At 38.6% G+C, this 22843-nt stretch overlaps 1 protein-coding gene across 14 annotated transcripts in view; it reads left to right on the top strand.

The window, feature by feature from the left end:
* Positions 1-22843, top strand: part of PTK2 (protein tyrosine kinase 2) — a 191027-nt gene that overhangs the window by 151461 nt on the left and 16723 nt on the right. For 13 of the 14 annotated variants that reach the window (XM_058833329.1, XM_058833324.1, XM_058833327.1 and 10 more), the window contains 11 exons: positions 629-726; positions 3428-3512; positions 6295-6395; positions 7669-7784; positions 8622-8722; positions 9590-9679; positions 10930-11134; positions 17285-17396; positions 19757-19843; positions 21020-21157; positions 22480-22611. In XM_058833329.1, the coding sequence (XP_058689312.1) occupies positions 629-726; positions 3428-3512; positions 6295-6395; positions 7669-7784; positions 8622-8722; positions 9590-9679; positions 10930-11134; positions 17285-17396; positions 19757-19843; positions 21020-21157; positions 22480-22611 (1265 nt within the window). Of the gene's footprint in view, positions 1-628; positions 727-3427; positions 3513-6294; positions 6396-7668; positions 7785-8621; positions 8723-9589; positions 9680-10928; positions 11135-17284; positions 17397-19756; positions 19844-21019; positions 21158-22479; positions 22612-22843 lie in introns of those variants that run through there. The other variant, XM_058833330.1, reaches the window with a different exon arrangement.

Raw genomic sequence — 22843 nt, 5'->3', positions numbered from 1 at the left:
TCGGTAATATTCTCAGCCTATTAAACTGTGACGTTAACAAAATTGCATAAGGCCACCAAACATCTCAATTTTACTTCAGTTACACACTGGCAGAGGCGTCGTGCACTCAAAATTTTGCTCTTTCATTTTGTCTTTATTTGCCATGTTTTTGTTCCTGTATTTTTTTCTTGCAGTTACCTCTTTAAAAGTTCTCCAGGCTTTTTTGATGGTTCCAAAATCTAAAATAGCACATGGTGGAGTCCTCTTAAACAGCCAAAGGGATGTGTGCTGAGGCTGTGTTTAACATCATTGGTGTTGCCTTAAACTGTTTGTGTGCTTTGTCTTTCAACAGCTGTAATTAAAAATAATTTAATTATGCTTATTGCACTGAAATAAGTGCATTGCAGTTAATTTAATAATGTAGATATCACAGTTCTTTTCCCGTTGCTTTGGTTCAAACTTTAAAGAAGTTTGAGAGGTCTCCACTGTGTGTGTGCAGCATCTCTATAGGTTGGTGTGCAGCAAATGTTAATCTTAGCTATTCATATGTGAGACATTTGAGTGACTTACTTTGAGTTTTGTGTCTTGTGGATTATTTCCTTGCCCTTCAGCAGAAACTTAATATTTCAAGTGCGTTATATTCTTGTAGCCAGAGATTATGAAATTCAAAGGGAGAGGATTGAGCTGGGGCGCTGCATTGGGGAAGGACAGTTTGGAGATGTGCACCAAGGAGTTTACATGAGCCCGGTAAGCCTCACTTCTCAAACAAAAATTACCTGTAAAACTTTTCTAGGTAAAAAAAAAATAAGAATATTCCTTTCAGGTCTTAGTCTGAGTCTTCCAGAACAAATAAAAATTCAGTCCAGTGACAATCTCGCTGTCTCTCTCACAATAAAGCCTAATAAAGTTCCTACGTTTTCCTGAAATAAAATACAAAATACTTGGACACTGATCCAGTAAAATCCAATGCACAAGAGTCACTTCAGTGAAACCAGGGAGATTGGCAGGACTTGTGTAATTTAGGATGGTGCTTATGAGTTTTTCTTGAAAGACTAAGAATTCTGTTTAAATCAAAAATTTTGTGTAAAATAGCAAGAGAAAGCTGGAAAAAATAGTTAATGTCAGTAAATTTCAGGCTTATAATAAAATAAATATTGCATATTAGAAGAAATTGTTGGAATTTTTGATAGATTATACAAGAATTCATGTGGACATTAATGTAGTTCTAACTTCAGAAACAGCTGGCCTGGGTCCTGGGCTTGGTAGGTTAATAATTCAATGCAATATTTAAGTAAATAGGGATAAATGTTCTGTTTCATACAAGTTTGAAGTCTGGTCTGATACCCTTATTTAGAAAGCACAACTGATACACTTCGCATTGAGAAAGATTCTTATTTTTCATTTAATTATGCCCAAGTTAACAGGAGTACCAAGGTGTAATGGTTCATTCACTTGGGGCATGGTGGGTAAATCTAGAGCTCTGCAAAACTAATTAAAGATGCTTTTCTTATGGACTGTTGTTTTGAAAATGTTGGCTGTCTCCAGTCTTCTTTTGTGAATTGGAAAATGGATTTTACTCAGGCATCCTTTGTTGAGATTTTTAAATCACCTGTGGATTTATTTTATTAATAAGAATTTACTTCATTTAAGACACTGGGATATGTGAGGGTGAACAAGAACAGTGATGTCATTAAATTTTCATGTTCTGATAACAGAATGTAATTTACACTCTGAGAAGAAATCTTAAAATCAATGTAAGATTAGTTCTAATAACATGGTAGTGTACTCTTTCATAAATGTTCAGCTTGAGTGTAGAAATATAGAGGATATTCCTTGCCTTTTGTTCTGCTAGCTCAAAGCTGAATCTCAAAAATTCCATTTATCCCTGTTCATTGCACTTGTAAATTCTGGTTCTAGTGACTGCAGCATCCACCTCTCCCAGGTATTCCTGAAGGGTCAAAGCCAGGCTCTAAGTGTAGGGTACTGAATGGAAAATGGGTTTATAGATACAGGATCCCATTGCTCACCTCTAAGCAAGCTCAGTAAGATTGTCTTTAAAGGCTGATTAACTGTGGAATTAATCCCAAGGTGTCATTTAAAATACCATTTCCTGCTCAATACAGAAAATGTGTCTGGTCTGATACATTCTCATGGGTTTGTCTCCTTATCTAAAACCAAAAGATCAACAAAACCCCAGTATCAGGCCTTTTCCAACATTTATTCTTCAAAATCTATTTGCTGGTTGCAGAATCAAAAGGTTCTTCCTTTTGATGTTCGTGTTGGTTAAAGGATATTTCAAAAACTTGATGTGTAACACTGGGAGAGGGATGGGTCTGGCAGGCATCCAGAGGTGCCATCCCCAGGCTGAGTGTTCAATCCTGGTTTCATAAGGGAATAAAACCATGATTTACCATCTTTTTTTTTTAGTTGATGTTTGATGTGTGAGAAAGGGATTAGATCAGTATTTTCTTGCAAAGTCACCTTGAAGATCTCTTTTGTGAGCAACTTTGAAAATAAGACACTCAAGCCTGCAAAATATAAATACTATTCTAATTCCGATAATTTTTGTCTGTAAATAGATTTAAAATAGACCAAGCGTGAGCAGAGAGATGGAATATAACTCTGAATCTTCATCTCCTACTGGTCTCAAAAATGGGATGAGAATTTTGAGGAAAGGTTCATGTGTAAACTGCCCATTAAACAATGGCAAATTCCCAGTTTCCCACTTGGAAGGAGGACATACAGGTCCTTGCACAAGCCCATTCCTAATGTAGAAGCTTGGTTTTAAAACACTTCAGCTGCTCTCAACCCATCAAGAACTTCTCATTTTTGGATGTTCAGAGGATGAGAAATCAGATGGGAAAGACCATTTGATTTTAAATACATGTGGTTCTTTTGAACCTGGTTTTAAAGCCTTGATCTGTCTGATTGTGAAGATAATATATAAAAATATGTTTTACTTTCCTTTGTAGTCTGAGTTCACAATTACAGCCAGTCTTTCCTCTGAAAGAGCCACATAGTCCTTAATTTGGCTTTCTGGGTTGCTTGCTTGTATAAGCCAGGTGTGGTTTTTAGGCACATCTCTCTTTTTTCTCTCTATTTTTGTTTTTTGTTAAATATTGTCAAGAGTTTACGTTCCTCAATAGCACACAGAGTTCACAGTACTATCTAGTTAAACTTATCATCCTTTGTCATAATTTTTCCACAATATAATATGGTTTAAAACAGATTAAATATTTCCAAGACATGTTAGATGTAAAGTGCAAGGTGTCTTGATTATAATGGTATTTTAACACTGAAGCTTTTTACATGTAATTTCTCAGCTAAAGGTATTTTATTTAAATAGTAGTTTTTTCCAAAGTAGTTTTGCCAGAATTTTAAGGGCCAGCTTTTGGTGGGCTGTTTTTGGTGGGTTGTATTTCAGTTATTTCTCTATAATGTTTTTCAGGAAAATCCAGCTATGGCGGTTGCAATCAAAACGTGTAAAAACTGCACTTCAGACAGTGTTAGAGAAAAATTCTTACAAGAAGCCTGTGAGTATTAAGCAACTTCCTTTGGGATCACTTCTGTAATTGCTCCTTGCAAAGACTGTGGCCACCTGTGCCAGAAGCTTCCTCCAGTGATGTAAATATTTTATTAATATATAGCTTGATGTTTTCCCCTCCTAAAACATGTGCTGGGGGGGTGCTTTACATCCTTGCAATGCCTATGTATATGATTGGATGTGGGTTCTTTGATTTTTCCAAACTGAGTGGTGATGTCTGACTCCTCTAGGGCTTTAGAACCAATTTTGGAACATTAGATCTGATCCTCCATTTCCTTCTTTTTCCTTAAAGAATTAAAAAACACATCACTTTCTCCAGTTTATTGCTTTGGAAGGTCAGGTAGTTGTCCTTGCTAGAAATGTGTCTAAGAGAGATCTGCTTTGAAAATTCAGAATTAAAATCTATGCTAGAATAGGCTATTTTTATAAATAATTGCCCACAAATGTTGCATTCCTGAGTAGCACATTTCTTGTGTGGAGGAAGACTTTTTGTTGGGGTGAATAGGAACAGAAACTTTTTAAAGAATATTAAAGTTACTGATTCGTCCTTTGTTTGGTTCTGCAAGCAAAGTAAAATGTGGCACTTAGGCCTTAATTTTTGCCTATTATCCCCTGCTATTGTATACCTCTAAATGTAAAGTAAAGGTATTGTATTTTTATCAGTAAAGTAATTGGTTATGGTCAGATGTTACAGTATGTTTTATTCATTATTCCTTTTTCAAGGAGTTTTTCAATTCATTCAGAAGACCTGTGTTAATAGCTAATGGATTCTTATTTTTGAATGTCATATTTTTTATAAATTACTGTAATTTTTTCCACTGCATTTCTATCTGTTGGAACAGTAAATACCATTGTTTACACTAACAACTCAGCAGTCACAAGGTAGGGTGCTGTCTCCTAGCAATGTAGATAATAATTGCTCATTGAATGCTTCTAATTATGCTTCAAATTGGACAGATTAGGAAATGCTGCTGTAATCTACACATAAATAGTACTTTTCAATTTTGATTTAATAGTTTTGCCATTTCTTCTTCTTCTTTTTCATTCTAATTCCCATCTGTTGCCTTTATCTTGTGTTCAGATTGCAAATTCACTCAGAACAGTTCCTTTAGTTACTTCACTGAATTAATACATTTATTTCCTGATATTTTACTATTAGGAATATTAAGATATTTTTAATGCTGAAAAGATTTAGCAGCTGTTATTGTCTGTAAAATATTTCACCATGTTATTTATTCCCTTTTATTAATGTTTTAAGCTATGCCAATGATAGGGATGTTTGCTTTATTGCATCTTTCCCTGTAGTATCAATAGCATTACTATTTTAAAGAATATATTCAGTTTGCCCATAAAGTTTCTTTTCAGGAAGATATGTTATTAAACTATTATAACTTTTGGTCTTATAAATACAATTGTCCAAGGATTTTTTGGGGGTTGCTGTGAATCCATGTGCAGAAGTCAAATTCAGAGCGCATCAGAAGAGAAATCCAGAAACACCTTCTGATTTTAGATTGTGGTTAGTGTAAAACAGAAGAAAATGGGTTTTATTCTTGCCTAACTTCAGGCAGACTGAAGCAGACTTTGCAGTTTGGTAATTCCCGTGTATTTCTGCTGACACCACGAACTGTGAGTGTAGAGGAGATGCTGCTGGAGGCTAAATGAAGGATGTTTGTCAAGGATACCCAAAGGGCGTTCTTGCCACGCCTGTGTTGAAAGAGATCCTGCTCCTCTGTGCTGAGACCCCGCTGGCAGAGCTGCATCCAGGTCTGGGATCCCCAGCACAGGAGGGACATGGAGCTGTTGGAGCGAGACCAGAGGAGGCCAAAGAGATGCTCCAAGGGCTGGAACATCTCTGCTCTAGAGCCAGGCTGGGAGAGTTGAGGTTGTTTGACCTGCAGAAGGGGAAGGCTTTGGGGAGACACTGGAGCACCTTCCAGTGCCTAAAGGATGCCTACAGGAAAGATGGGCAGGGACTCTTTGTCAGGGAAGGCAGGGATAGGACCAAGGGTGATAGATTTACTGGAAAGAGGGAAGGTTAAATTGGATTTTAGGTTAAATTATTTCATGAGGGTGGTGAGGCCCTGGCACAGGTTGCCCAGAGAAGCTGTGACTGCCCCATCCCTGGAGGTGTTCAAGACCAGGATGAATGGAGCTTGGGGCCAGAAAGCTGGAAGGTGTCCGCCCAAGGCAGGGGGATTGGAACTGGTTGGTCTTGGTGGTCCCTCCCTTCCAACCCAAACCATTCTATGATTCATATGTCATGCTGCATAAAACATACTGTGACTGCAGTGCCAGGACTGAAATTAAATCCATGGAAAATAAAATCATGTAATGATTAAATAAGATTTTTGTCTATGTTGTAATCTGTCAAACATGTTTATTCCAGTAATTGAATTATACAGACTGTTTTTTCCTACCTCCTCTTCCAGTAGAAAGGCACAGATAACTGGTTGTGCACTGGTTTGACAGGTTATTTTATTAACTTAGATTATGTTCATAACCAGATCCAGAGCTAAGAGACAGAGCTTGACCTGACTGGTACCTTCCACAGCAGTTTGCATTTTTGTGAGTGGAGAACAGCACAGCTCAAGCAATTGGTGTTTCCACCTGTCCTCGGCACATGGAATGACCAGACATTACTGCTTGCAACAGTTGTCTGAAGTCCTGTGATTGACTTCCCTGCTCAGGGGCTAAATACTTAACCAACAGCTTTCTTTTTATTTTTAAAAAAGGTTTTATGTAACACACTGAATTCTTTGATTTCCTTTTAGTAACAATGCGTCAGTTTGATCACCCTCACATTGTGAAGCTCATCGGGGTTATTACAGAAAACCCAGTCTGGATAATCATGGAGCTCTGTACGCTTGGAGAGGTATGAGAAATCCACATGCAGCTCTGGTCTCCTCTCTTCCAGCTGACAGAAAAGTCTGAAAAAACACTTCACAATACTAACACTTGCTATCAAGCATGATATCATACTCCTTTGCAGAGTTATGGACTCAGAAACGGGAGTGGCAGCTTTTGACCTTCTGCTCCACCGGGAGAACTGCATCACCTCATTCCAGAGTGATTTAGTCAGAGTTTTCAGAACATTCAATTGCAGTTCCAGAGTGAGAACATGACCTCTGTCAAGATGATGATAATGTGATAACGAGTTAAACAGCATTTGCAAACATACCTTCCAGAACATCTTTTATTCTTCCTGAGTAATCCTGCATTCTTCCTTAAAACACTGAATTTCTTACATTGCTGCTTTTGTTTTTTCCTGTAGAGTATCTGCAGCAGAGGCCCTAGATAAGATGACTTCCCTCATTATTTGTTTTTTGGATGAATGCTTTAAAGAAAACTAGATCTCACAAAACTCGATTAGTTTGCTTTGAGCCACGTTTCTGAAAATGTGAGCTGCAGTGTTATTTCATACATTTTATGATTGCCATTGCAATTACCAAACTGCAGTACATTCTCAAAAAAAGTAGGAGGGATAGATAGAAAAACCTGTATTGCAAAAGTAATTTTCTGTCAGTAGATTTCCTTTCCAGTGCCCAAATCGCTTTTCAAAGTCTTGTTTTTCTTGTTTTGATGTATAAGGACACTCTAGTGCCACCTTCCAGTAGGTCCTGCATGCCTTCTGCTGGCAATAGAGCTGACTATATATATTCTGCACTGGTATTTGCCACTCTGAGCTAAATACAGGTGTATTAGCACATGTAGGTTAAAATTAATCATTAAAATTAATGCTGCTAAAACAAAACTGATCAATCTGTGTTTGGGTTGGCCAGGTCCTATTCAGTTCTGAAGTAATTTAGGCCATAAATGGAGGCTGCACTCAAGGGTAGAAAAAACCAAAAAGTCCAGGAGTGCTTCACTCTGGATCAGCAACAGGAGATGCTTTTCAAAAGGGAACTGAAAGAAATGCACAAAATTACAGTTATTTTTTTAGTTTAAGTTTTCACGTAGAAAAACTGCTTGAATTCTAATGCAGTCACAGTTCTTCATGAGAAATGGTTTTCTTTTCCTCATCCAGCCTTTAAAGGCAAGGACGTGATGCCCATTGATGCTCATGTGAACTTCACAATTATGCCTTTTTCAGCTTTGTTATTTTTTGTCCTAATTTCTTTCTCTTTTCTCCCCTTTGGTGCAAAAAGCTGAGGTCGTTTCTGCAAGTAAGGAAGTACAGCTTGGACCTGGCCTCTCTGATACTCTATGCTTACCAGCTTAGCACAGCTCTTGCCTACTTAGAGAGCAAAAGATTTGTACATAGGTAAGATTCCATACATATTTATCTGTACCTGTCTGTTTTAATATATCACTGCTTAAAATTTCAGGGAGTGCCATTTTTGCAGAGGTTTCCAGTTAAATTACACCCTTTTCAAGGGTGACACCTGCTGGTTCACTCCTGGATTGACTTGGAGCTGGTGCCAGATTTCAATCGGAATCATTTTCAGTTGTTGCTTTGTGGTTACAGTATTTTTTTCAAGCTGTGAGTCAACTGTAATCATTCAAATACAGAAAAGCAAAACAAGGGCAGATGGCTTCTTAACTATAGAGGAAGGGAAATAAAATATTTATAAAATACAAGTACTTGCTTAACCAGAAAATGAACCTAAACTGCCTTCACAGTGTGTTTTGAATTTTGTTCCCTTGAATGTGAACATGAGTTTCTAGGGAGAACAGACTGGCGGCTTCAGCCTCTTACTGTGTGCAACTAAGAGTTCAGAAAACTCCAGTTACTAAGTATAATTAATTTTGAACTTAAGGAATTCACTTGTGTTCAAATACTGTCTATCCAATTCTGTATATATGTTGTGATAATGTATATGCAAACTCTGGCATGTAAAGTAATAGCTGTGCATAGGTACGTAGATACTTATATTGAAATATCTTAAATAACAGTTGGACAGAAAAGGAGACTCAGGGGGGATCTTGTTGTTCTGTACAATGAGAACTTGAGCTCCTTACTAGGAAACCTCATACAGGACTTCAATCTTAAGCCATTTCCTTACATTTGCAGAGCAGGAGGTGAATTTTCTTCAGGGGATGATGCTTCACCACTTAATGTTTTAAAGTTACTAGAAATACTGTTTCATCTGTTTGGCAGGGATATTGCTGCTAGAAATGTGCTGGTATCTACCACTGACTGTGTGAAATTGGGTGACTTTGGTTTATCCCGATACATGGAAGACAGTACTTACTACAAAGGTGAGGTGATCTCTGGATCTTTCTTGCAGGCCAAGGAGAACACAGTTCCTTCTCACTTTGTTGAGGAATTAACCAGATTTTCTTGGTCTAGCTGGTGCATTTGTATAAAAAGGAAAGTTATTCAACAGTTTAATAAAGGCAGTAAATTCCTATGCATGCATGATTGCAAGGTGTGAATTAATGTGCAAAAAGCAGCAAATTCAGGTGTGGGTACAGATGGATGCTGCATACTTCAGATACCATTGGACTAGGGAGATTCAATACAAAACTGCCTTTGAAGGCTGCTTTTTGCCCCATTTTGGATGGAATACTCAGCTTTGGTGTCTCCAGCAGCTGAGAGATATCCTGCAGTGCCTGGTGGGAAATGCAGCAGGAAAATAAAGATTGCATGTTGGGTACCAAACACTAGCATTGCAAAGCTGGTGTATATTGTTAAACCATGAGTGCCTACATCTCATTTTTAATATTTTTCTGGTTTCATATATTTTAAATTGTCCATTATCTGTCCCCTTACACTCTATTGTGTTTCCTCATTTCATTTTCTTTATCATCTGTGACTTTGCTGAGCTACATTTTATCATTTTAATTGTTAAGAGGGGAAATAATTTTGCCATGATTGTTTCTTGGTGTGTTTTGGGGTTTGTTATTAGGGTCTTTAAGGGAGGTTTAGGGGATTATTACGATTGTTTTGGGTTTCGTTGGTTCATTTCTCCATTTCATGTAAAGCCAAACAGCCTTATATATCGATATTTGAATTACTTCACTGGAGATTGGTTTTGCCTATGAATTATTTCACTGGGAACAGAATCTGGTTTTGAGCTCTGTAGTGAGGGGATAACAGCCTGGCCTTTCTTGCTTTCCCTGTAGCTTCTAAAGGAAAATTACCCATCAAATGGATGGCTCCAGAGTCAATCAATTTCCGACGGTTTACCTCAGCTAGCGATGTGTGGATGTTTGGTAAGTGAAAACCAAGTGGAGAGAGTTCTTTGTGTCCTCTTGGACAAGTCCAGTGATTTATTTTGACTGCTATAAATGAATAATTTCCAGATACTTTTCATGGTTTTTACTTTGCATTCTGAAAATCCAATTTCTTCCAGCATGTTTTCCACCTCTGTATTTTATTTTCCTTTTCCTGCTTAATAAGCCTGAATTTTCATTGGTCTTTTTACCTCTAGTAAGAAGCTGACAGAAGAGAAGGTGCAAGGAAATTTGCTCAGTTACGACAGAGATGATTTTTGTCTGTTGCTTTTGGTTTTGTTTTGGTTTTTTTGTGTTACACCATTATCATTTGCTGTTCCTCTCTTAGATTTTGACTTTTTCTTTATGTTGATATACATTTCCTTGCTTAATGTGCAGATTGTCCTATGGGATACCCAATTTCCAAATCCTTAATGCTAGATTATTCCCACTTACCTTGTCTTTTATAGCTCCTGGCAGACTGCAAAATACAACCAGAAGCTCATTAAATATAAGGGTAAATGGACAAATCCTGAAACCTCATTCTTCTTCCCCAAATATACAACATTTTTTATAACTCTGATGTCCTGTGCTCAGACTGGTCCTGACTACTGGCCTGTACAGACAGAACACAAGCTGTGTTAGGAAACCAAAGTGATGAAACTTGAAATAAGAGCAGGACAGTCAAGTAAGAGTTCACCTTCTCTACAATTTAAAATTGGAATGTTTTTAAGTGAAGTGTTTGTAATAGTTTGAAAAAAAATCTAGTACTGTCAGAGTTAGAAAAATGAAGCCTATGGGACATTTTGGCCAATTCTCAAGTGACAGACCATATTCTTTTAGTGCAGTTTCAATAGAAAATGGTTTATTGCACATTTTCAGCACAAAAAATGCGGATCAATGCCAACGCTAAAAGCCCTCAAAGTGAAAATGCACTCTACGTGTCGAAACAAGCCAGTTGGAAGGAGTCAGACAGAAAAGCAAACACATTCTACCTCATTAGAGAGGAGATTTGAATATGAGCAAGCACTATTTTAGGGCAGGTAAAAGACTGTGAGCCAGCTGTGGGTCACTCTGCCTCATCAGTAGATGAGGCTGGTGCTGTGTGATCCTGCTGCAGGTAAGTCCAAACCAATTCCCTGGTTATATATTTTGGAAGAAATTTCATTATTAGTACAAAACTCTCTCTTTTGACAGGTCTCATTGTTTGCTTACAGTGAAGAAAATGTGTTTTTGTGTGTGTTCCTCAGGTGTGTGTATGTGGGAGATCCTCATGCACGGGGTAAAGCCCTTCCAGGGAGTGAAGAACAATGATGTGATTGGGCGGATCGAGAACGGTGAGCGGCTCCCAATGCCTCCAAACTGCCCTCCCACCCTCTACAGCCTTATGACCAAGTGCTGGGCCTACGACCCCAGCAGGAGACCCAGGTTTACTGAACTTAAAGCACAACTCAGGTAGGGTTTGACTTCTGAGAGGTCATTTCCTTTGTTCAGAAATGCTTCTTTTTGATTAATCTTCTGTTATGGTGTTTTGGTTCTGTGGAAGATATGAGGCACGGTGTTTTGAGTTTTTATCTTCAGACAGCCAGGTTGTTGCTGGTCTTTGGGAAAACTGGGCCTTATCTAGTAGAGAAAATTAGATTAGGCAATGAATTCAAATAACTGGAAATATGAATCATCTCCTTTCTCTCCCAAGAAAAACTCTATGTTTTACTTGCAATTTGTTTATAATTTTAGCTACAATCCTTGGGGAAAGAGGTAGAAAGAATTTAGAGTGATTATCTAAACATTCTGTGGGCTTCTGGGGTAGAGATGTATTTTAAATAAATGAAGCATCAAGTAAATGCTGTTGGAAGTTATTTTCATGACATGTAGCACAGTAGTTGCACAGTCACAGCTGTCACAGGGCAATTGCAGAGCCTTCAGTAAATGCAGCATTGTAGACAGAAATTCCTTTGCCCTTTGTAAACCAGGATATAAACCTTTGTCTTTATCTTGGAATGAGTGTGAGCACACACCTTGCAGACCAGTCTAAATTCACACCTTAGTTTATTCTTCAGTAATACCTTCCAGTGTCCGTATCACCATTTCACCAGCCCCAAAATGGGAGGGATATTTAAGCTTTGAAACATCACTGAGATATGTGCAGGCACATTTGATATTTGTGACCAAATTGGGTCACAAATGTTGTGACTTTTGGATTTCATGACTTCTCAGGATGAGTTTTGCATAAGTCAGTACAAGCTTTGAGTAACATAACATCTATGTTTTTCACACTGACAATCCACACTGGGAGTTCTTGTAATTCATTGCTGAATTCTTTGGTTTTACTTCAGGTTTTGTTTCAAAATTGTGCTTTTTGGCATGTTTTATTTTCATAGTATCATGTTTTTGCTGTCACTGAATGTTTATGGTTCGAAGATAAGTCACTGGTGGTTAAAATGAGAGACAATTTGAATATAATTATGATGCTATCTCAGAGCTGCTGTATGGAGAGCTTAAAGACCCAAAAGTTCTCTCCTATTTCCTAAAGTTTAATACAGTTCCACCATCTGTTACTCTGGGAATTCCTGTGTAGACTAATCATTTGTAGAACTAAGGGAAGACTTGACCCTTCTCACAGATAACTTCCAATCCTCTTGACTCTGTGGAGTTAACACAAAGGGAGGAATGTTAGGGCTGGATAGAGATTGCAAGAAAAAGATGTGACACAGTTGTGTTTGGGTAATAGGTGGAAACTGGCAAGTCCCTTGCTTTTTCACTCTTTTTGGCTCTGAAAGTACAGGATGATTGATAATTTGCAGCCAGATCTTACTGTTAACTTTAAGCTGGTTGGCACAGATGAGAATGAAGCCCTAAAAAAAGTGACTGGAAGATGGCTGTGGTGTGTAAACCCAAGCAGGGAGAATATCTCACCAGGAAGGAAAGGGGATGAGTAAATCCAGAGTGTGCCCTAGAGCCTGGCTGTCCTCAGAACAAGTGCTCAGGGCATGCAGCAAGGCAGGGTCTCATTGGTTACACATTAAAATGTTTCCACATTAAAATGTTTCCCAGTGTGTGTGTGTGTGTGTGAGCTCTGAAACAGGTCACCCAGAAAGACTCTGGAATTTCCATGCTGGCAGACGTTCAGCTTTTGATTGGAAAAGGCTCAGGGCACCTGGCCCTTGCAGTGCAGGGAGCCCAGCTTCACCAGGAATCAGACCTGAGACCTCCAGGCACCCCTTCCACCCCTTCTCATTCTATATGAAAAGTGCACCCAATGTGGAGGGGTGTTTGCTTCTCTGGTCATGCTGGGAGATTTGGAGGATAGTTTACAGGGCAACCTCTCTCCTGGGGCCATTGTAACCCTAAAATCCAGTTTTTACTCTGTTCCCACCAAAGCAGTTAACTCTCTGGCGCTCCAATTTGGTGACCTTTAGCTACCTAATTTAGGCAGTATGGTTGTCCTTAGGGCTGCTTTGTGCTGCTCCAGACAGAGCCAGCCTCTCACTGGAAAGGTTGCCAATTCCCTGATGATGAGGCAGTTTCAGGCAGCTAGGGAAGATTGGGTTTCAGAACTCAAATTCCCATGAACTTGCAAAAACAAGCCGTTTCCCTGGTGGCCTTTCCCTGTGGTGTTGCTGCTGCTCATTCTGGATGCTGTCCAGAATCGTCTCTTGAAGCTGAGAGCAGACTGGATGTTTGCTTGGAGCCAGATACAGCACTGCAGCATTCATTCCTCTCTGGTTTAAAGAAAAAAAAAACTCCGTGGCTTTGGGAAAAAAATCTTCTGCATCTGGAATAGCATTGATGGGAGCATAAGCATTTCATGTGCTCTCTGATATTTGGTGCTTTTCCCGTTTCATAGTAACAGCTGCTTTGCCCAAACTGAGTTTGCAGCTGATTGTGCAAGGCAAAGGTGCTGATTTCTGCACAATTTATGTACTGTTATTTGTTGCTACGTATGAATTTAAGTACTGTTATTAGAGTAGTAATTTTATAGCATTTGATCTGTCTGAAGTGGATGTGGTTGAGTCAGTCTTCCCAGCAAACACAGAAACAAATGGGTGGATTGTGGATTTCCAAATGTAATTTATCCTCACATTGCAAGTCCTTTTTCAAGTGGTGGAGGGGGGGTTAAAAGTCAGATTAGGTCAGAGCAATGAGGTGCTACCCTGCTGCTCCTGAAAAAAACTCCTGCTATTCCTGCAAGAATCAAAAAATTCTGACATGGTCAGAATTAGAATATAAGATATTTGTAATTGGGGAGTGTGTGTTGCCTTGCTGGTTTTGTGTAGAAGAGATTTTTTGTTTTGCAGTACATGGTAAATAATAAAAGGATTTTAATTTAAAACTTTCAAATTAATGTAACTTCATGATATTTGTTGCTGTGTCATGGAACAAATTTTGTGTAAAGTACCTTTTGTGAGCCCTCTCTGCTACAAATAGCAAAACAAGGAGTGTGTCATTTCAGAGGTGAAAGTGTCACTGTGGCCCATTGTTGGTAAAAGGTTTTAACAGTGTTTGACTCCACTGGCATCCTGGGGCTGCAGGTCACATTGATACAGCTCTAAAAAGAGTGGGAGGAAAAAAAGAGACAGATTCTATGCTTTTAAAGTCTGGTTTTATGACAGTAGTGAGATAATTAACTGATGAGAACTGGACTTGAGCGTTTTTGTCACTGCATTTGATGTATATCCTGAAATGTTGCTTATAAATGAACACTGGTAAGAGTGAGGGAGTTTGAGTCGTCTTTTATGGCATTCTGACAAACAAAGACTATAACACATACTTCAAATCCATGATAGAGGCTGCAGAATGCATTGCTGCTATTCTTCTGTTCTTTGCCTGTGACCATATAAATCCATATAAAAGTGCTTTCTTATTAGAACAATATGTGCAAGTATATTCCTCTGCATCCAACTTTGTATTGCTGGTGGCAGAGGGAAAGAAAGAAACTGCTTTTTGGGGATCAGCACTTAATGTAGGTTCCCCCCACCACTGTAGCAGGAGACACGGGTACTTTTTGGAATATGAAGATTCAGTTTAGTATTTTAAATATTCCTGTACTGAAGGTCCCCATAAATGTTTCCTTTTTTCTGTCACAGACAAATTTCAGTAAAAAGTTATTTGTAAATTAAGTAAGCTTATCAATTATACAAATTTTTAATAGTTGAGGTTTTTCTTGTGCCTTCACATCACCAAGAAGCTGGGTTAAATTTGTCTGTTGTACCTCAAGGTTTGCTAGAGGAACCATAGGGATAGAATTCTCTGCTTGCTCCTCTTTGCTGCTAAAAATATGTACAGTTTGGGAAAATATGCCTAGATCTGACTTCTCCTGACCTTCTGTAAATTCTAATAAACTGTTCAGAGAACTTGAGCAGCTGCACTGAGGAAATGTCAAAAATATCTCTTGGCACACTCTTACTTCATCCACAGACTGGTCTTCCCTTTGTGAAAACAAAGACCTTTCTGTGAGTCATTTATATTCCTTGTGGTTTTTTCGAGTAGTGCTTCTCTGAGGCATTTCTATTTTATATTCTTGTCAGCAGAATCAAGGGCATGCAAGTACAGATGCTGCTGCAGCCCATCAGCCTCTGACCAGGCTGTTCTGGGCTGCTGGGAAAGAACCTCCTGATGGCACAGGCAACAGGAGAGCAGGGAGGATGAACTGCAGTTCTAAGGCAAAAAGCTGAGACTGTTTTAAGAAAGAGAAGTAATTTCAGAAGGAATTTGTCATTTCTGGTGATACAAGTTAATGGTGTTGCACGCTGGGGCACCACAGATAAAATGGCTTTGATAGCAAAGTAAAGAGAGGTATTGGGGTTTCATTCCTTTTTATGGAAAACCAGCACTGTGCTGTGACAAATTCCAGACATGGCCCTAATTGTCAATAAGCCGTCTCTAAATTTAGCCAGCTGCTACCAGCCAACTCTGTTCTATTCTTTAGCTCAAATTAGCGCAACTGCTGTATCAACAGCTCGGTTAAAAATCTATGTTTTATTTATTTCTCATTCATTAATCTGAGCAAGTTTTTTTTTTTTGGTCTTGTTTCATTGTGGGGTTTTATAATCCTGAGGTCTTGTCTTGAAAGATGATATTCATGGCTCATGGCTGTGGCTGCATGTTGGCTGCTTTCTCATGCTACATAAAAACACAGGGTACCTGAAGTGTGAGATAGCATTAAAGCAGGGGTTTTGTGCCAGTTGCTTCATAGGTTCAAGTAGGAAATCTTGCATTTTCTTTATTCTGAAGGAAGAGAGAGGTAAAATAGAAGGATTCTCTCTTCATTCCCTCTGTTGGGCTGTAGCTGTGTTTCCATGGAGGTTCTAGCAGGGTGACTTTTGCAAATAACTTCTCTGATTTTGCTTTTGTTCCACATTCTTGTGTTGCTTCAGCAATGATGGATTGAAGTTGCAGCAATAGTTATAAACTTGATTTAGCTGCAGTGAGACAAGATGACTTCTCTGCTTTTTAGAAGTGGCATAGTTTGGGGTTTTTTTGGCTGAGTAAGGAAAAGCAAAGTTCTCATCTCAAGCAGGAATTTATTCTTGAAATAAGCAGTGAAATTCCACGATGAGAATAGATTGCCGGAGTTGATCTCATCCCCTGAATGAGTAATTCTGGGTGGTTGTTTAGCAGACTGAACAGAAGATTATAAACTCAGAACTTAGCTTTGTTTCTGGAAACTCCTGAGTGATAAAGAAGCTGGAGTAGCTCCTCCACAGGATTGTCTTTACCCTGGGGACAGTGATATGGAAATAATCTGCCCTGCTCACATCTCCAGACTGTCCGCATAGCGTGCGGCTCCAAGGAATTGGCAGCTCCCTCTTTCAAAGCTTCTCTCTGAGTATTTTTCAAATGGCAAATATCCAACATTAATAAGCCACATAGCAGAGCTGGGAGGAGGCTGGCTGTGGGGGCAGCAGGAGCACGTTCAGCTTCAAACAGGCTTTTTAATAGTCAGAACAGTGGTAAGTAGCAAACTGGTTTTACTACTGTCTTGTACTTTGTGAAAATGCAGCCTTTTGACCTGAATGCTTAGAAGCTGAGTGAATACTGTCAGATCTTTCTGTTTTGCTAAATTGCTTTGCTGAATGTGTTCCTGGTTAGGCTAAAACGTAAGAGCTGAAGTAGTATTTTTGACTGCTTTCTTTTAAAAAGAAAAAAAAATATCCCAGTGATCTGAAGCTCTTGAGTTTCAGTAAAGAACATTTTCGGTTTGTTTTGAACCTTTGCAGCAGTTCAGTAGAATATTTTCTTGTGAAGATTAAGCTTTCATGCAAGTAAGTGCTTGATTGATTGTCTTTGAGGACTTCTCTGTGTAATTGCACATAAAAAGAACTGTAATGGAAAAAAAATTGTGTGCAAGATCAATCACAGCTTTCTGAAAATTTGATGCTGTTTTTGTTGTTAAAAACACCGTGGTAATCCTACAGAAATATTTATTCCTGATACTGGTTTTTAGACAAAACCAGTGTATGTAAAAGAAGTTTGTCTCTCAGTAATTTTACAGCATTTCAAGTTAAGTACTGTTTATTAGGCTGAGAAATGCAAGAGCTGTGGGGAGAGGTTTGTTAGTCACTGAAACTGAAGTTTTACTTGGTTACAATGTGTTTTCCTTAGTACAATACTGGAGGAAGAGAAGCTGCAGCAAGAGGAACGAATGAGAATGGAATCCAGGCGGCAAGTCACGGTATCGTGGGACTCAGGAGGATCAGATGAAGCTCCTCCCAAGGTAGCTAAGACTGCAAATTATGTGTGTTTAAAATAAACAAGCATAAACTTTCTTTTTATTTTGTTAATTTCTTCAAAGCCTGCCCTGATGGGTTGGTTCAAACCATGGAATTCTGGCCAGTTCTGTCCCCATCTGGGAATCCTTGCCTGAAATAACCCAGCTCTGCTTGAACTGTGCTTAGAATCGATCCATATTGTGATACCGCATTAAAGATTTTCTATTTCTCCTTCAAATTGTAAAAGACACCCATAGCTGCCACAAAACTGTGTCCTGGCCTTTCCTTTTCCTTCTCTCTTGTAGCACTCTTGTAAATTGTTGGCTAATGAGCTCTCAGGCAGCATGAAGTTTATTTATAACACATTAGTGACAGGACAGAAGTCAAGTAATTGCATTTTCCTTCTTCTGGACAGAAAATTAGGGGTTTGTTTCCAAGGAACATACGTGGTTTAGTTTCCACTTCATTTTCATTTCTGTCCTATTTGGATGTCACTGATGGGTTCTGCAGCTGTAGGAGTCCAACCTCAGCAGTTGCTGAGCCCTCTTCCCTCTCAGTGGCTTGTCTGCTTCCCCTCAGAGTTATTTTTGCAAGTTGTTACTTGAAAGCTTGAGCCTGTATCTTGAAGAATTTAATTTTTGTGTGGTCACCACCATATTGTCTGTGTCCTGATAGCTTGTGGTGAATTCCTGGAGCTCCCAGGTTCTGGAGCAGATAATAATTCCAGGAGTACTTGTGTGGCACCTTGTGCTGCACACATTCCCCAGCACTAATAGAAAGGCAACTTTTTCTTTTTGGTTGGTTTTGGTTTGTTTTGTTTTGAGGGGAGGGGGGAAGGTTTGTGTGCATTTGGGGTTTTGAGGTGTTTTTCTCTTCATTTCCAGGTTGTTGCCTGATAGATCAGATTGTTGAGCTTAGTTCTACATTTTGATACTTTTATGGCAAGCAGGGAATGAGAGCTGTGGAATTGCTGCTTTCATTTCAGAGTTAGAAACAGCAAACAATCCATCAACCTCTTTAGTCATCTGAGATGAATTAGCAGGATTTGGTGTTTAAACAAACAATGTTCAGAGTTAGAGAAATACATACATCCATAAATTGGACCAGTATAATACTTAATTTGAAATGAGCACCTTTATGTGTGATGTATGAGCTGAAACACTTGACCAAAGGTGCTTTAAAAATGCAATTAATTCTGCCACTGGAGAGAATCTCTTTTGAGGAGGTTGCTATGTCCTCACTGTACTTCTGAGACTGTTGTTGGTTATGATTTTTTATACATTTCTTTTTTGTAAAATATGGGTGTACTTAATAATGGTTGTTAATAATGTTGTAGGTAGGAGGTTTTAAGTGTCTTTGTAATTATTGTCTAATTTTCTAACGTGACAACTGATTTTTTTTTGGTTCTTCTTATGCTTCATTGTAAGAGTTTCAGATTGTTGCAGATTGTTTCAGATTGTTGTTGTTAAACTCCTACACGTCCACAAACAATTACCAGGTCTCACAATCCATACTATGAAATCACTTGTATCTCACAGTGATATTTCTGTTAGAAACCTAAGAGAGAAAACATCCTACTCCAGAATGAGAATGAATTTTTTTCATCAAGCAATGAGAAATTGTATAGTCTCCAGTTACTGTGGTTGCCTTTAACTGCCAAAAGGACTGAGAGAGCTCTTTGCAGAATAATGAAGTTTGGGGTTTTTTTCCCTCTTTGGTTGATTTTTCTCCTTCTGAAATACCCAGCAATACTGTTCCTTATTCAAAAAGAAACCCTCAACTATACCTTTGGAGATTTAGAATATGATCAAAAGCACTTTTCCATGTTGAGGTAATTAGTTACACAGAAGTTAATTATCATAACTAACTTTATACCTCAGAATACCCTGTGGAAATAGCCATGCAAATAAATCCATTTGGTTTGTGTTATTCTTGCTGAAGCAAAAGAATTTACTTTTGGGAACAGTCACAAAAGCAACAAATTAACATCAGAAATTGGAAACAAGTCTGTATTGCACCTGGAAATTTGATTTAAGACTTACGTTCTTAGATGATGTTCTCTCTAGAGTTAAACAGAACAGAACAGGTCATTTAGTGCAAGCAATTGAATAAACACAAAGAATTCACAGAGCAAACATTATGTATTGACATACAGAGCAAACAATTCAGCTGAATCCACTGCCAAGCAAAAGTGGAGGAAAATTTAATTTTAGTTGTTTAAAATAAGTGTTTGTAATTACAGAAAATGTGTTTTGGGGTTTTTTTGAAGTTTGCCAAACCTGTAAATGTTTGTGTCACTGAAACATAATTTTCTGGTTTTAGTTGTCTGTGTTTAATGATTCTAAAAATTCCTTTTTGTTTACAGCCCAGCAGACCTGGTTACCCCAGTCCCAGATCCAGTGAAGGGTTTTATCCAAGTCCACAGCATATGGTACAGCCAAACCATTACCAGGTATTACATTTAATACTGTGCATATGCTTTTTTTACAGATGTGGGCTCTCTGTTTAGATGCAGCTGGTGGGATTGATGCACTTCTTATATGTTTTATTTTGATTCAGTTGTGTTCAATGAGTTTGGTTTTACATTAAAAAAAAACCCCAAACTGAGCCCAGTAGGTTTACTCCAGATGGCAAATATTTCCACATCTAATGTGGTGCTCAGATTCCTGAAACTGCAGTGAAACACATCAGACATTTCCATATTTATTGAAGGAATGTGGTGTTCATGTTAACATTGTGCTGAGCTATGAAATCACTTGCTTTATAAAATGACATTAACTGGGGGCCTTTCCTTGGGGTCATTGGTATTTTATTTTCTTTGTCCCAAAAGCTGCTGCCTTTAGCTGTACCACATTGTACACTCAAATGTTTTGCTTTTCTTCTAAAACTGCTGAAGACATTCAGAACAAAGATTTGTCTTTAAAGGACTTGGAGCAATTTTAGGTTTGTTCAAGGCTACAGCCATGTTACAGCTGTCTCAGTCAAGGGGATTTTTTCTATGAAGACAGGGAGGTTTTCATTGATTTAATAAGTACTTCAGGCTCATTAAAACTACTTGGATTTTCCTGTGGAGAAGTTCCCAGGCCACTCAGCTCAGCACACTAATTACATGCTGCCACTCAAGCCTTAAGCCTGTAAGATACAGCAGGGGGTACATTTTTATGGGGTCTGTAGGGCGATGTTTGCAGGCTCCTGTTAACTGGAACATGAGCTCTGCATGTGTATCTCTTACATATGTATCTATAGGTACTGTTTTGTCCTCAGAGGACTTTGATCTCCTTGACTGCACAGGTTAGAGCATGCTCTGATACTGCTGGTTTGAGAGGCACCATAAAATACTTATCCTCAAAAGTTTTGTTTCTGTAGTGTTGCAGTTATTCTAAAATAGGTATTTTACAATGGGCATCCTCAAAGACTTAAAAGAGAGGTGTCATATTTTGGCTCAGCTTCCTTCTTCTGATGTTGCCTCCCCTTCTTCCTCTCAATGACTGCTTGAATTGAGTCATTTCTGTGCTTTCATGTTTGTTGTCTTGGAGAGGATGTTTTCTTCATGGGGAAGCACAGGTCTTACTAATAACTCTATTTTTCTCTTTGTTTTTGCCTGTGTGGGGTTTTTTGCCCCCTAAAGGTATCTGGCTACCCTGGTTCTCATGGGATACCAGCCATGGCAGGCAGCATTTATCCTGGGCAGGCTTCTCTCCTGGATCAAGCAGATTCCTGGAATCATCGGCCTCAGGAAATATCAGTGTGGCAACCAAACATGGAGGTATGAGATCTGACACATCTGTTAATGTGTTCTGTACAGTTCAATACACTTTCTATTATTATAAATTGTATTACTTCTGTTATTTTGGTAGATCTGTGTTAGAAAAACTGAGTTTCTGTGGTGCTTTTAAAATTATCTCATTGCAGTCAGTGGGCTGGGAGTCAGGACTGAATTGGATTTTAAACAAATACTTCTGTGTGAGGTTGGGCATGAAGTATCACTTCACATGAATTCTTGATGAAGTTGTTACTACTTATCTCAACTGAGTGACAGCAAATATTTGCTGTTTGTTAAGAGAAGGCTTTACTGGAACTTAGTGCTGTTCACAGGGATGGGAACACTCTTGTAAAAATACCTCTTGGGAGATACCCAGCACAGCTGAAGGATTGAGGCTTCTTTGTAACTCACCCAGAAGAGAAAATGAAATGGTCTGAAAGACTGTTCCTGAGTTGAATTCCTTCTGGGTGCTCTCCAGCCTGTCATGATTGCACTGAGCTGCTGAGGAACATCAAATTAATTCCCCCTTTAACCTTCTGTCTTTTGTTTTTTTTTTTCTGTTCTCCACTCTTGTACACTTTTTTATTACATTTTTTCCTTCCACAAAGATTCATTTTGTGCAGCTTCTGTCTTAAATACTTTTCTTCTCTAGCCAGCCAGCTCTATTCCCTATGTTTCTGATAAACATTTAAGTGATCTCTGAGACTTTCCTGTTAAATACAGGGAAGTTTGTTACCAAATCTCCCTTGGCTTTTTGAAAAATAATACTTTATACAGTATTTCCTAATGATTTCCAGACAGCATTGGGGTATGGTAATATTTGTAAGTGTAGTATTTGTAAGCTTAAGACAGGCACAAATATTTGGTCAAAAATTCATTAAAAAATGTTTTTGTGACATGCTTTGCCACTGTTGGCAAACACTGAATAGTATATTTTGATTTAAAAAAATGTATCTTGCAGCTTTTAACAACTGTATGGTTACATTATTGCTCAAGATCAAGAAAACAAAATTGATATGTCTGGTTTTGTTGTCCAGCATAAATGAAGTGCAATACAGGAAGTGACAATGTTGCTGAAAAACAGAACAGAATCTTTCAAATCTTTTTTTGTTGCAGTGACTAAGAGCAAGGCAGATAAAAAGTTTAGGGCTGTAAAGAGTTTCTTCTGCTGCTCTGCTTCAGTTTTTGAGGCTGAAGGAGCTCTGCTTGACTGCTGCTGAGAATTGACTTCTGAAAAACTTTCCTTTTTATAATCTCTAAGTTCTTGCACCTGTCCATACAAATTTTACATTGTGAGACTGAATAAACTTAACTGTGGATTGTAGGATTCAGGCACTTTGGACATCCGAGGGATGAGCCAGGTTCTACCCACACACCTGATGGAGGAGAGGTTGATACGACAGCAACAGGAGATGGAAGAAGATCAGCGCTGGCTTGAAAAAGAAGAACGATTCCTGGTAATTCTTTGTTTTACAGAGCTTCTTAATTCCTTCTGATTTTTTGTTTCTTTTTGCAGCTGGCTAAAAATGGTCACTTCTGTAAAATGAGAAAAACCCCCAGAACCCCCAAAATGTGGGAAACAGGTTCTAAAATAAGTGTTTGGCTAGTGAGAACTGTATTTCAAATATCTTGAACAGCTGTGGCTTTTGGTGAATCTCATTTTTGAGTGTTTGTGTGGGGGAAGTTGTG

Source organism: Poecile atricapillus, chromosome 2 (assembly GCF_030490865.1).
Source record: "Poecile atricapillus isolate bPoeAtr1 chromosome 2, bPoeAtr1.hap1, whole genome shotgun sequence".
Lineage (NCBI taxonomy): Eukaryota > Metazoa > Chordata > Aves > Passeriformes > Paridae > Poecile > Poecile atricapillus.
Note: the sequence above shows the minus strand (reverse complement) of the source record. Positions and strands in the feature narration are given on the sequence as shown.